The 13,681-nt window shown below is 35.3% G+C and overlaps 1 protein-coding gene across 10 annotated transcripts in view; it reads right to left on the reverse strand.

Annotated features, from left to right (window-relative positions):
* Positions 1–443: 443 nt before the first annotated feature.
* ATP2B2 (ATPase plasma membrane Ca2+ transporting 2) overlaps positions 444–13,681 on the reverse strand; it is a 268,768-nt gene continuing 255,530 nt past the window's right edge. For 6 of the 10 annotated variants that reach the window (XM_063426462.1, XM_063426463.1, XM_063426468.1 and 3 more), the window contains one exon: positions 444–3,921. In XM_063426462.1, coding sequence (XP_063282532.1) covers positions 3,610–3,921 — 312 coding nt within the window. In that variant the 3' untranslated portion in view covers positions 444–3,609. Of the gene's footprint in view, positions 3,922–12,109; positions 12,165–13,681 lie in introns of all 10 variants that reach the window. The other 4 variants (XM_063426470.1, XM_063426469.1, XM_063426465.1 and 1 more) reach the window with 2 other exon arrangements.

The raw sequence follows: 13,681 nt of genomic DNA on the forward strand, positions 1-13,681 counted from the left end.
AGTTCAAAGCATATTATATGCCTAGGGTACTCTAGGTTGTTAAAAAAAAAAAAAAAAAAATACTGCAGTGCTTGGTGCATTAAGGCCACCTGGGAGTATGTTAAACTTAACAATTTCACTAGGGGAAAAACAACACATCCTTGAGCATTTTTATGTAACTATTACTTAAATTATCAAGAAAAGATGCCATACTTTTCTTTCACTACCAGTTATTCAATTTTATATCAGCAATAACATTTGGCGTGTACTTAGACGCAGTGCCACACTTTGCTAAAATTGCTTCGTATTTCGTTTACATAACAATCAAAACAGCTCAATCATTGCTTCATTCCTATAAAAACGTTGTTAACACAAGGATTTTGCCTGATTGGTCACTGTAAAGCTTTTCTCTTCCATGAGGTCTACTCAAGCCTCATATAGTTAACTGCATTGTCTTTTAAACAAGGCCTTTTTTCTATTATGAATTATTACATATTATTAAAGGGCATAATTCGTTTTTACCGTTTATAGCATAGAACATTTCACAATAGATGGTACAATAATTTTATAAATCTGAATTTAAATCTATGAACTTAATACAAACCTTTGCCACTGCCTTAATTTTGCCTACAGGACACTTTGTAGTAAAATATATTTAGGGAAAACTAGTGCCACTATTGCTTTGCAAATTGAGGACATGGTAATTTGAGGCTCCTGGGCTGCATCACTTAATTGAGTGTCTCTCAAGAAAGGAGTAACGTCTATATAACTGCACAAGTTAAGTTTGGAAATCTAACACTGTCTCATAGTGTCATTAAAGATTTACTTGCTTATCCATAAATCATTTGTTTGGTCCTTACATAGATTAACTCTTCTGAAGTATATATTGTGGCTCTATACATTTCTTTTAACATCAGTTACAGCAAGATCTGCAATCAATGTAACTGTATGACATAATACATTGTGGAAAAAAACGGCTGGGTATCCCTTTACAAAACACAGGCACTTTCCTACAGGTGTCTCTACATTATAGAGGACCTGTCTTCTGTCTACCGGTCAAAACAAAATTTCATTGAGCGAATTTGCATTTGTCTTGGTTAAGCATTGTACATTTCCCTAGCTTCAAGAATACATATTTTGTCAATTGTAGTTAGTCTAGTCTTAACTGGAGAAGGTTATAAAACCTTTAAATGGGTCCTTAACAATGATTACCACATAATCCCTTTAGGTCCAATTCAACGTCATGCATATGGATGCATTCAAAGAAAGGCTATTCAAAGTATACAGTTCCATCCCTAGCTAAGTGACGGCTAACTTTAGCTCTCCAAATCTTGTGGACTTTTCTTCCCCCATAGTGAAAAAAGGAGTAGTCTACAAAAATCAGGCCAATATATTAGTCATCATTGGCCTATGGACACTTTTTACATGAAATAATGCTTCTGGTGTCAATGTTCTAATCCCTAAGAAAAGATCAAACTAAATAAAATACAAGTAATTTTTTTAATTTTTGAAAGCTATTCATAAATTGTACTTAAATGTACCCAATAACACGCATATACCAAAATATAGAGTTTATAGGGGGTTGTTTGATATAAGATCACAAATAGGTTATATATAATTACAAGGCTGAACATGCTGAAAAATATTTGGTGTTGTACTTGGGATGATTGGATAGTTGCCAGAGAAAAATATGATGTACGCTAGCACAAATTCATGTGTTCATGCAATCTCCAAGCATATGAATATGCATATCTACATATTTTAAAATAAATTAATTGCAGTAAATAATGTATAATGCTATGTATTCAACATTATGATTTTCCAAACACAAATAATTAACTTCTGTAAATCCGACAAAGTGCTTCAATGTGTTAAAGCTAGTTAGCTGAATTTACTTTGCAGATTTACTGATGAGGGTCTAATTTATTATCTTAGCCAATACTTTTTGAGCCATAAATAAATATAGTACAGTATTTAGTGAACTTTTGTCTAAATGCTCAATTATATCAGATCTTATGATCCAGTGACTTCTGCTATAAACACAAATGTTGAGCACATCAAGCTCAAATCGTCACGTGATTCATTTAGTTGCCCTCAAGTAATTTTTCTCACACACCATTTTTCTTAATGTCTCTGTGTTTTATAAGGATTGTAAACAAGTTACATTCATCTCTTAGGACAAAAGCATCTAAAAGAAACATCTGAAACTGAAACAAGGCAACATGCCAAAGTATATTTTTTTTTTCTTTGAGTGTGTTCTATATGATTTTTCAAGAAAATGTACTTAATAAACAACCGTTCAGTACATAAGCAATTAAACAGCATGTTAAAGAAGAGGGCCAGTACAAGTCATGTAATAACTTTGATGGCCAAACACACAGGAAATTATTGCTTTGTAACCCCTTACGGGGAAAAAATAAAATAAAAGTAAAAACAATTTTTTGTTTTTGTTTTTACAATTTTGTCATATTTTTTGGCAACCATGCCAGATAAATTTCTATGGCAGCTGTGCCATTTTGCCAAAATTGGGATCCTCTGGTGAAGAAATTACTTGGCTGGTTAGGTTAAGGAAAGTCCATCCTGTTCTTCCAGCCCCACCCCCCTTCAAGTTCTAACGATGGAAATTAATTTAATGTACATCTTCATCATGGATTTCTTTTGTGTAGATACGTAAAATTCCACCAATGCTGCTTTGTGCATTTTTTTCCACTACAAGTGGTAGACATAAATAAACATTACCTTTTCGTGCACCCTGCTTGCAGTAAGTTATAATTTTCTTATTTTTTTCTTATTTTTTTTTTTTATCTTTTTTTACCTCCATGTAATTTGTCTTAAGGGAAGAGCATATTTCCCTTCTCACATGCATGCATAAAGGGTTTGTACACAGATTGTTTTGTTTCATAGTTAAAGTTAGAGGCTAAAAATGCATTTACCGGTGGATAAGTGGACTGTTGGTCCACTATTTGTGAAGATATGCCAATATACACATTTCTCCTAGGAGTAACATGAAGGGATTTATACATATATACACACGCACATACATACATTTCTCTCTTATATAATCTTTCATATATGCTTAAGTTCATCTGTCCTTATTGGTGCAAATCCACTGTGCAAGTTGAGCTTTGCAACTTCAAAAATGAAAAAAAATAAAAATAGTAATTCACTATAAAGAATTTTGAGCATGACGACTTAGCCTTTAGCAGTTCCATGGCTCATTTATCAGTTAATCAGATAAATACTGTTGACTGGGGAAATGTTTTTTTGCTTTTTAGTCAGTCCCATCTATGAAAACCCCCAGAAGCATATGTAAAAAATAAAATGATAAAACCAGTATAGAGAAGGGGTTGTAAGTGTACATTCATGCAGGAACATGGTTGGTTAGTGTCTTTTTCATAGCTTGTTATGTTTTTGTTGTTGTATTTTTTTTTAATTTAATTTTTTTATTCCAGGAAGGAGTGGCATGGAGGCCATTTTGAAAAAAGAAACGCCACATTCTCATTTCCAGAACTGCCTGAACCAGGATCTTCTATTGCTGGCCTCCAAGAGTTTAAACATCTTATTTGAGCCAGACAGGTATTATTTTCATTATTATGAATTAATAATTTGCAGTTGCTATTCCATCTCCAGCTAAAGGGATGTCTCCAAGCTATGTATAGGGCTCCCAGGACTGGAAGAGGTAGCTGATTTGCTTGTATCTGTGGTGAGATTAATCCCGCTGTCAATAGCATTGTTGTTCTTGTTAGGTGAAGGGGGCTGGCTGGAATTTTGCTTCAAGGCAGGATCTTCCTCCAAGTCTGTGTCATCGATAAGAGGGATATGAGGCTGGGAGTCTTCGATCTTAAACTCTGGATGGGTCATGAAGTTGTGAATTGAAGTTCGAGAGTCTGGTTTTTCTAAACCTTCATAGAGAGAGCTACGGAATGCCTTCACGACGCGGATCTGTGTGTGGGAGCAGAGGGAAAGGATAAAGAGGAAAAAAGAACCATGTGAAATAAATCATTCAAGCCTAGAATAAAACAGGAAACACCAGGTTTGTATTAAGATGCAATGAATACAAAGCAGCTCATGGTTAAGGAAAAGGCAGCAGAAGTTCAAAATGTATTTAAGTTACGTTTCAATGAAAAGAGAAGGCAGCTCAGTGTTGTGCTTTTTCATCCATCCACCCTTTAAAGAATATGTTTAAATGGCAGAATTCCAAGTTTTTATTACAATAGGCTAAAAATGTTTTGATTGAAAAAAAAAGTAAGAAAAAACTTTCTTAAATTACTTTTTTCTGCCTACCATGGACTCACCATTTTTTTAAACAAAGAATAAGCGTGTTTGGTCTTAACAAATACAATAACAATAATTAATGAATTGGTATGCTGCAGATGAGAAAATGCAGGGCAACACTGGCAGGGTTTAGCTACAAAGATATGAAAATAAATAGCCATCTCTTATCACTGGGCTGCTCCAAAAGAGATCACAATTCTGTCCCTGCAACTTAGCGTTCAATTGATTTTCTTGAGATCCTGGAAAAAGATGTGGGATTTCGTCAGTGGTCATAGATATAGCATGAGAGAAGACTGGGTTGAGGTCATAAGCACTGTCAGGGAAGCCCACTAATACTTCTTAATATAATATATACAAAAATAAACATGCCTTTATAAACAGTGCACAAGCTATTGATATTTGTGCGCAGCTTTGATTGTCAATAATTGTGTTCAACTGAGTATATATTTGTCTGTCATGTAGAGTATAGTGCAAGGGAGAGTAAAATGGTGCTAATTGGGAGATACAGTGTGCAAGCTTACAATGTTTGTTTTTTAGATGTACACACATAGAAAAATTAGTAAGTGGGGAGTGTATTTATTATGGGCCTTGTGTATGTTCAGGGCATGTTTAAATGTTTTATTAGGATTTACACTGTGTGTCATAAGTACCCTGAAAGAGCTTGGACCCAAGGCGTTAAATCATTTTGGCAAAACCACATCTGGTGTATGCTGCAGCATGTTTATTTTGAAGACATACAGGCCTAGACCACTGAATGTTTCATGAGCACTTCTTGGGCAGTGTCTGCAAAGTTTTCTTTATATGGCCACATTAGCAACTTTTCCTTATTTAGGATCTCAATGATCTCTATGAAGAAACCTCATAGAAAAGCAGCAGAAGGATACACAATAAGAAATAATAAAAGCAGCAGGACACACGATAAGACAAACAAACAAAACATAGACATAAAGTCATACGCAAATGAAAAACATGGCAGCCACAAGCCAAAAACAAAGACATGCCACAATACATTTAAGGGTCACAATTAATCACGAGAACACAAACAACTGGCACACGGCTACACTTGGAGGCCTGGATAATGTGAAACATTGAATGTTTCGTATGCCATTTGTCATTATTACAGTTCTTTTTATGATTATTCTTATCATGCACAAAGGGTAAACACTTGAGTATAGGCCCAATATTCAGTCCATCAGATTGAAAACTTATCAAATCTTTGATACCAACCATAGCATATGTACAATATCTACAACCCTTTATTGAATACAATTTTACCTACGATCCTGGATAGATTATCATGAATTCACTATATTGCCCCATAGCCCCACTATACCTCTCATATTGTACAATACACCCACAATAACTTGGAACAGAGTAATGATCTTAAAAGCTCCTGAATGCACTTTAGCTTCAATGTAACTCTACAATTCTGCAACCAAATTCAATTAGCAGGCACAAAAAGAGAGGGCCGACAAGATCAGTATCTAAAGAAAGAAAAGGCAAAATTACATGGAAATATCTGATTAAATTTGCCTTTTTTTTGCTTTACATATTATTTTTATTATTTAGTTATCTCTCTCATGGTTGCATTTTTCTGTGCCATGTTAAGCTGCAGAAATACTGAAAAGCAGTTAGGGGAAAGGTGATATTACTCACTTTGCACATTTTAACTCTCTAGCTCAGTTTTGTTATTCATATCATGAGGAAGAGACCAGAGATGTCGGGAAAGATTGCAGTCTCAATCTACTTAGCCAATAATCCTATAACAGTATCACAGTTACAGTATTTACCTGATATGTTCACATTCATTACACATATTTCTTGATTTGTTCTCTAATGTTGAGTGATTTGACTATTTTCCAGGGCTATATACTAGACTAGGATTTTGATGTCAAAACCAAAACATTATCCAACTTCACTATTTTCTAATTCAACTCTTTTTGTTTAAAATTTGCAATTAACTGGCAATTTTTTTTATTTTTTTACAATTCCTGGTTTACGAATTGCATACTATACCAGACAAGCTATGGATAAAAGACACATGTTTTTATAACTTTTGATCGTATCATTCTTTTAAGGATGAAAAATCAATACCATTAACTTGGCTAATAATAACATCCAGACCCCAGTATGTATACGACGATTGAATGCTACAAAGTGCCTTTCCTTATTAAATAATTTGATATTATTTTGCAAATAAATAATCTCTTATAATATGAGAGTTTGTGTTGAGTATTGTATTCATGAATTTGTGTAGGTTGTTAGGCATAGGCTATTTTGAATACTAGCTTTCCAAGATAATGTTATCCCTGCATATGGCTGGAGCAGAACTGCAAGGGCTGGATTGTTCTAGTGCAGGGGTAGGCAACCTTTGGCACTCCAGTCCAATTGGAGACAGTCTGTAGGTTGCTATGATGCTTTGGGTGGCAGGGTTAGGCTAAGAGTGCAGGCTAATTCACCCACCGTGCTCACAGCATAAGTAGGATGAGATAATGCAGAAGCTCACAGACTCTGCATCAAAACCTAAACATAACAATGAGATGTAGTGTTTAAGTGTTCATGATGCTTAAAGCATCCATTTCAATTTAAACATTTGCCAGGAAAACAAACTCAAGTTTAATCTTATGGATAATCTATGAATAATCTTGACATATGGAGTGTATCCTACTGGGGAAAGAAGAGCTCCCAGAAAGCTTTGTTATTCCAATTCCCTGCTTCTACCCAAAGAAACCTTGGTTCAAATAGCCAAGTATAGGAAAAATTCGGAAATGTAGGAAATAGGGTAGGACAGTTAAGGCATATCTAAAATATACAAGCAATCAAAAGAGACAGGAAGGGGAACTTGCTGCATTGGCAAAAATTAACCATATTTTTTTCTTCTAACAAAATGGCGGTCTATGAAGCAGGCCTGACAAATGGAAACTTATTCCCAGGCAGTGAAAGGCATGCAACCGCAGTCGGTGGACCAAGTGGAAACATCTAGACAGAATTAATTTTCAACAGAACAATCTTGTCATAAGAATTGTTTTTTGGCATCTTTAGGTTCAAGATTGAATGGAAATAGTATTTGGTCTTTGAAACCATAAAGAGTTTGTAATAAATTCCCTGCATATATTCCACAAGAAGATTTTTTTGCCATCTTTGCTACCAACTTAAAAAATGTGCTGTTAATGTGTCTAAGTGCTACCAGGCACAGTCTTGTGAGAGAGAAAAGGTGACATTAATAGCATGGGGAAGAGTAAAACTGTCAAAGGTGAAAAGTCCAAGACTCCTGAAACTGTTAGAGTCTGCTCCTCAAAGGCAAGGGCATCAAGAAGGGGAATAAGTCTTCGTGGAGGCTGGAGGTGAGAAAGGAAGGCTTAGAGTAACCTGAGATATTATCTCCTATTACATAAATGAATCCACTGAGACACACATAGTGATGAAATTAGGAAGCTCATTTCAACAGGTGGCTTTGGGTGATTGGAGACAAGGTTTCACTTAATCAACAGGATTTAATAGGGTAAAAAACTGTAGAATACATGGCCACAGTGGTAAGACAGAAAATGGCCAAAGTGGTCTTGACCTTAAAAGAACACTATAGTGTTGGTAATACAAAACTGTATTCCTAATGCTATAGTATGCTCTTCTCCCTAACTTTAGGTCCGTCCCTCGCTGTGACCATGAGAGGGTTAAAAATCCTTTTTTCACTCACCTTAATTCCAGCAAGTCCATTGGCGCTGGATCGCTCTCCTCCTCTAGCAACATCACGCTGATGGAGGACCTAATGTACATGCGCTGCATATCCCGTGCACGCATTAGACCTTTCTCATAGGAAAGCATTGAATCCATGTGCATGCGCTGTTGATTCAATGCACACATTAGACCTTCCCAATAGGAAAGCATTGAATCAACGTGCATGCACCGCAATTCCGTGCATGCATTAGACCTTTCCCATAGGAAAGCATTAAATCTATGTGCATGCGCCGTTGATTCAATGCACACATTAGACCTTCCCCATAGGGAAGTATTAAATCAATGCTTTCCTAAGTGCATTTTGAAGACGCTGGGCATCCTCATGCAAAACTAGCAGAAAATGAAAAAGAAAAACATTCTCTAAACCATGACTGTATTTCAAGAAAGTAGCTGCTAATACTGAATTGCATTATGCCTGAGATGGTATAACTTATCACCAGGTGCTTTATGGCCTCTATATGTACCCCATCACCCACTGTGTGACACTAGTACAGCATTTATAGAATGTGGACAATCTCGTAGCTTTCTAGAAAAAAAACTAAATTGATGAGCCATTCAGGTATGTCTGTAAATTGCTCAATTCATGAAGAAAGCATGCATTAAGCTATTTATTAATATCATAAAATCAGTGGCTTGGCTTTTATTAGTTTGAGAATAATTTTTTGTTTCATGTTTTTTTAATGAATTAGATGAGTGAAGAACTACATATCCCAATAAGCCTATTTTTTAACATTTCATTTTTAATCAAATTAAATGCATGTTTTTCCTTCTATTTTTATGGAAACATTTCCTTAATAGTCTAATCCCTTTAATGCTATTTATGGCTTAGCTAGGGCATTTCACTTTGCAGGTTCTCTATACAAGTTCCTCCCTATGACGTTTAGCATTTGAGTCCTCCACCTGATCTCATCCCTCATTGCCTTTGCCATTGCTTCAACCTGGAAACATTTCTACATATGCCCATGTGATAACTTTTAAAATTTTTATTTCTCAAGAGCAGACATAATTTATTCTGTATGGGTTTCTACAAATAGAAATTTTTACATATGCTTGCATCTGTTAATGAAGTGGCTTGTGTGACTAAACCTTCTATTATTACTCACTTACGAAGTTAACATGGCAACAGATGCCCTAAATTGTCACAACTGAATGTGTTAGGTGAAACTCAGCAGTTTAGAATTGAATTCATAGGCAAATAGAACTTAAAGGGATACTATCATTACATTTGGTTTTAGGATAATTACCGGTAACTTTAGCATGAACTTTAAAAGCATGAAAGAATTGATTCAATTTAAAAATAAATAGCTTTTAATTTCACCATCGTAATATTTTTTATTAGAAATAGATAGTGAGTAATCTCTATATAGATTTTATAATATTAGTTTAAAAAGTATATATGTCTATATAAAGCCACGGAGAGGAGGAAGAATGTTTTTTTTTCTGTGGAGGGGGGCGCTAAACGCAATAGTGGGCAGCTTTTGTCATCGGAGTACAGTTGTTATGGTTCCAGAAAGTCCCTGGCGCTTGATTACCTTTAGGCGTTAAACCAGTCACTATTAATTTAACCCCAAAATCTTGAATCCAACTCCGCTTATCTCTGCTCCTTTCCTTCCACATTTTTCTGAGACTTAAATCAGGAAGCCTTGGACAAGAGAAACACTGATTGTCTTAGAACATCATCTGACGATCTAAGCCAATCAGTAGCTGCCCATTCACAAATTGGCTTGAGAGTTGTACGTATTCTTCTAACATTTAGCATAATATTTTATCTAGCCACCCAGTGGTATACAAAGAATGCATTGGCTGCTGGTGGACCAATTAATTCATAAAGAATTCTAGTGAAAGTATGCAAAATGTTTTAGCCCTAATATTTTAATTTTGCTTGTATTTTTATGGCTCCCTTTTAATGCCACGGGGGTCTCCATACACTGTCATCTATATCTACTTTGATCTGCTCAATGGGGGATGGGTGGGATTATATCTATATCAAGAAAGAAAAGCATTAAACATTTTGGCCAATATAAAATATTTCCCCCCAAAAAAATGTTTTCTTTCCTTTTACTTGGTATTTCCAATTGTGTGTACTGTAAGCTAATCACTACAGACTCATTATTTCACAGCACTGGTGGATTTTCCTTAGAATCAAGCGACTCACCCATTCAAAAGAAAAAAACAAATACTAGATACTTTTATAACATCACTTTTAAAAAAAAAATAAAAAATAATTAAAAGTAGTGAAAGACACAATGCTGATTTACAATGTGGCCAATTTTGAAACCCGGTGCTTGCTCTGCTGGAGGTTTTTCTAGACTTGATATTGAAGTTGGTTATCAAGTCCCTGTGTAGCCAATGTGCCCCACTATATAATATTTTGGACAGCATTACATTGATCGACTAAAGGCAATGCACGTAATGAAAGCGCTAAACTAATGTCAAGTGTTATGTTACTAGCTTGTACTCTTCTTAACATTAGTTAAGAGGTGTTCACCAAATAACATCTTATTCCGTGTGGATGGTTCATACATCTAAATGTCATTTCGATATACACAAAATATGACAATATATCAGAGAGCCATTGTTCATCTTTAAAATGTACTTTTAGAGATACAAATATTCTCAGCATATTCTGATGTTTGGCTAAGAGACCGTGACTGCAATCATGAAGATATATTATTCAACAATTCCTACATTTGGGATTTTAAGGATTCAATCAATAGCATGTAAAATGAGTTGGGATTCATTTATGTGTGACTTACACCATAACATCATCTATTATTTGTCTCTTTCTATTAGATATTTTATGGCACAGCAAGACCTTCAGAATATTTCACTGAACATGTTAAATCCATATAGCTATTGAGAATTAATGCCAGATATCAGACACTCTAGAAACAACATGACAATGACAGACATGGATAGACAAGACCCTATACTAATGGGATCAGACAAAACAGTACTGAGACATAAAACTACCGAGGACAGGGGTACTACAAGACAGACATGGAGAGAGAACTAAAGCTGTCCAAACTTCTCTTCTTCTTGACAACTGAAACAAATAACAAAAAAAAAAAAAAGATCTTCATCCGATATCCAGATCCTAGCCCTGTAAGTTAGACTGGTAATACTGGCAGTGCTGAATCAGAATAGAGGAAAAAGATATATTCAGTTTATTTCAATACTACTACAAGATACTGTTATACAATACGTATATCAAGGCATTCTCTCGTGTAGCATCCAAGGAATTGTAGATCAATCTTCATGTCATTACCCTCAAGGACTTTCATAGCCAGTTACCTCTGTGCATCACTAGTACGTCAAATGATTCCATACCTATTATAATTGGACAGTCCCGGTCTATAAAAGCTCTGGGATGACTAACCATCTACTAGAAATTGTCTACTTTTCTAGTGTTATACTATTTTTGTGTCAAAAGGTATGTCCTTCCCATTTCTCTATTCTGTGTTTCTTATTATTCTGACACTAAAAGCCTACTATGTATACATTTAGTCACACTATATATAGAATAGACTATTAATTTAACATAACTATATCTGTCTGTGCAGATTACTACACTTTCTGGATTCTACATTTATATATATAATATTACGTTATCTTAAAGGGCATATTAAATTGAGATGCAGTGGAACAGATATCTACAATTTAAAAAGATGAGATATCTTCCAGCTGATTAAAACAGGGTGCTTTCAGTAAACCTGCAGAACTCTCTCTTAGTTAGTCAGTCTAATGCAAGTTATTATACTTTGGTATATAGGGGCTTCTGTGTCGAAGGACAGCCTTTCCATGTTCTACACCTCGTGCAGATGAGTGAGCACCTAGTCTGTTCTATGTTCTGTAAAATAATTCAATTTGAAAGTTTATGTGCATGTTACCCCAATCACACCAATTACCCACTTTTTTTTCCTACTTTTATATAGCAATCTAAGTACTTTTTCTCCAGAACCGATCTAGCCTAGTGCTGGTACTCTCATGCATTTTGCACCAATCTGAGCTTGTTATCATTTTGGGCATATACTCGAATGTTTACCCTGGCTTCGCCAAGACGAAAGCCTTGCAATTTTGAGTCACATTCACTTCAGGCTCAAGGTTAAAGACTCACAACCTCTTTTTATTTCACTCTCTCTCGCTAAACCATTGGTCCTCTGTTCTCTAGCCCTCTGAGAAAAACAAAGAGAGTGGAACAGGTTCAGTCAGAGAGCAGAGCAGCATGAAAAGATATGTAAATCTGATGTAACTACGCCCATGATCAGCTGGGCATCTAACTTTCACTTTTATTTTAATTAATCAAAAAAATAAATATAATAAATATATAAATAACATTCCCAAGAGATGCCAACTGCATTAAGTGATTTGAGTGAGTGGGTTACATGCCTTTAACTTATATCTTCGGTTAAGAAAGTGATAAAAGTGATAGTTTAAATGTAAACAGGTACACATGCAAACAATGACTTATGTTCATTCCCTTTTGTTTTGTAGTTATGGATCAATACAATGAGGTGTGAAAATCATGACTCCAAGTCATACCAAAATCCTACCCATTTCTCTATATGTCTGAAACCCACAAGCTTTCTGCTTAAATCTTTGAATGCCGAAGGCAAAACTTTGCTGTATCTGTCTGACTCCTCTGTCACTAAAAGCAGTCTTGTCAAACTTCAAAAGGTTCTACCGAGTTGTCATAAACCACAAATTGTTAGAAAACCTGGGATATTTATTTTCTCCACACTTAACAATTTAAATGGCCCTAGGGATGCAGGAAATTTGTTGCTTAGTTCCAATGAAATTATTTTAAAGAAAAATGTCTATGCTAGTTAGGACATTCTAGATGGTGTACATACAGCTTAATTGTTGTTAAAGATAGTTGTTTCAAGGTGACTTCATGTATGTTAATTTATGTTAGTGACCTAACTTAAAAAAATAAATAGTTTGTTTTTATTAAATAACATGTATGAGATTATATCACTTTAGACAACACAATGAGAAAAATATTTCAAAAGGCCAAAGAGGCACACTTACATTTTACAGGTGTAGTTATAGTGGTGGCCACTGGGTAGTGCTATTCTGACATACTGTCTTTCCCTGAAAATAAGACCGGGTCTTATATTAATTTTTTCTCCGAAAACTGCACTATTTTCCTACACTTATTTTCCTAGGGCTTACTTTCAGGGAGATGTCTTATTTCCGGGATAAATGGTAGCAAGCATGTGCTAGAAAGCAGGTCTAAGTTTGGGGGAATTCCCCTGAACATAGATAAGTTCACTAGGGTATGGAATCCCGCAAATTTATGTTCGGGGAAACTTTTCCGAATATAGATTAGCTTATTAGTGAATGGAATCCCGCAAATCTAAGTTTTCCCGAACATAGATTAGTTTACTCGCGAATGGAATCCCGCAAATCTATGTTTGGGTAAAATTCTGAGCTAGCAACCAGGGCTTAATTACGGGGTAGGACTTATATTATGAGCATCCCCCGAAAATTCGCTTTGGCTTATTATCAGGGGATGTCTTATTTTCGGGGGAAACAGGGTATTTTATAAGCTTTCTTGACCTACAGAGAGCCATTTATGTAACTGAAAAATGATCTAGAACATGATTTAAGTACTTTTCTTAAACAAACTAATATCTAGACATGAAGTAAAACCCAACATTTATTGATATCCCAAAAATTGAGCCACCTA

Source organism: Pelobates fuscus, chromosome 7 (genome assembly GCF_036172605.1).
Source record: "Pelobates fuscus isolate aPelFus1 chromosome 7, aPelFus1.pri, whole genome shotgun sequence".
NCBI lineage: Eukaryota > Metazoa > Chordata > Amphibia > Anura > Pelobatidae > Pelobates > Pelobates fuscus.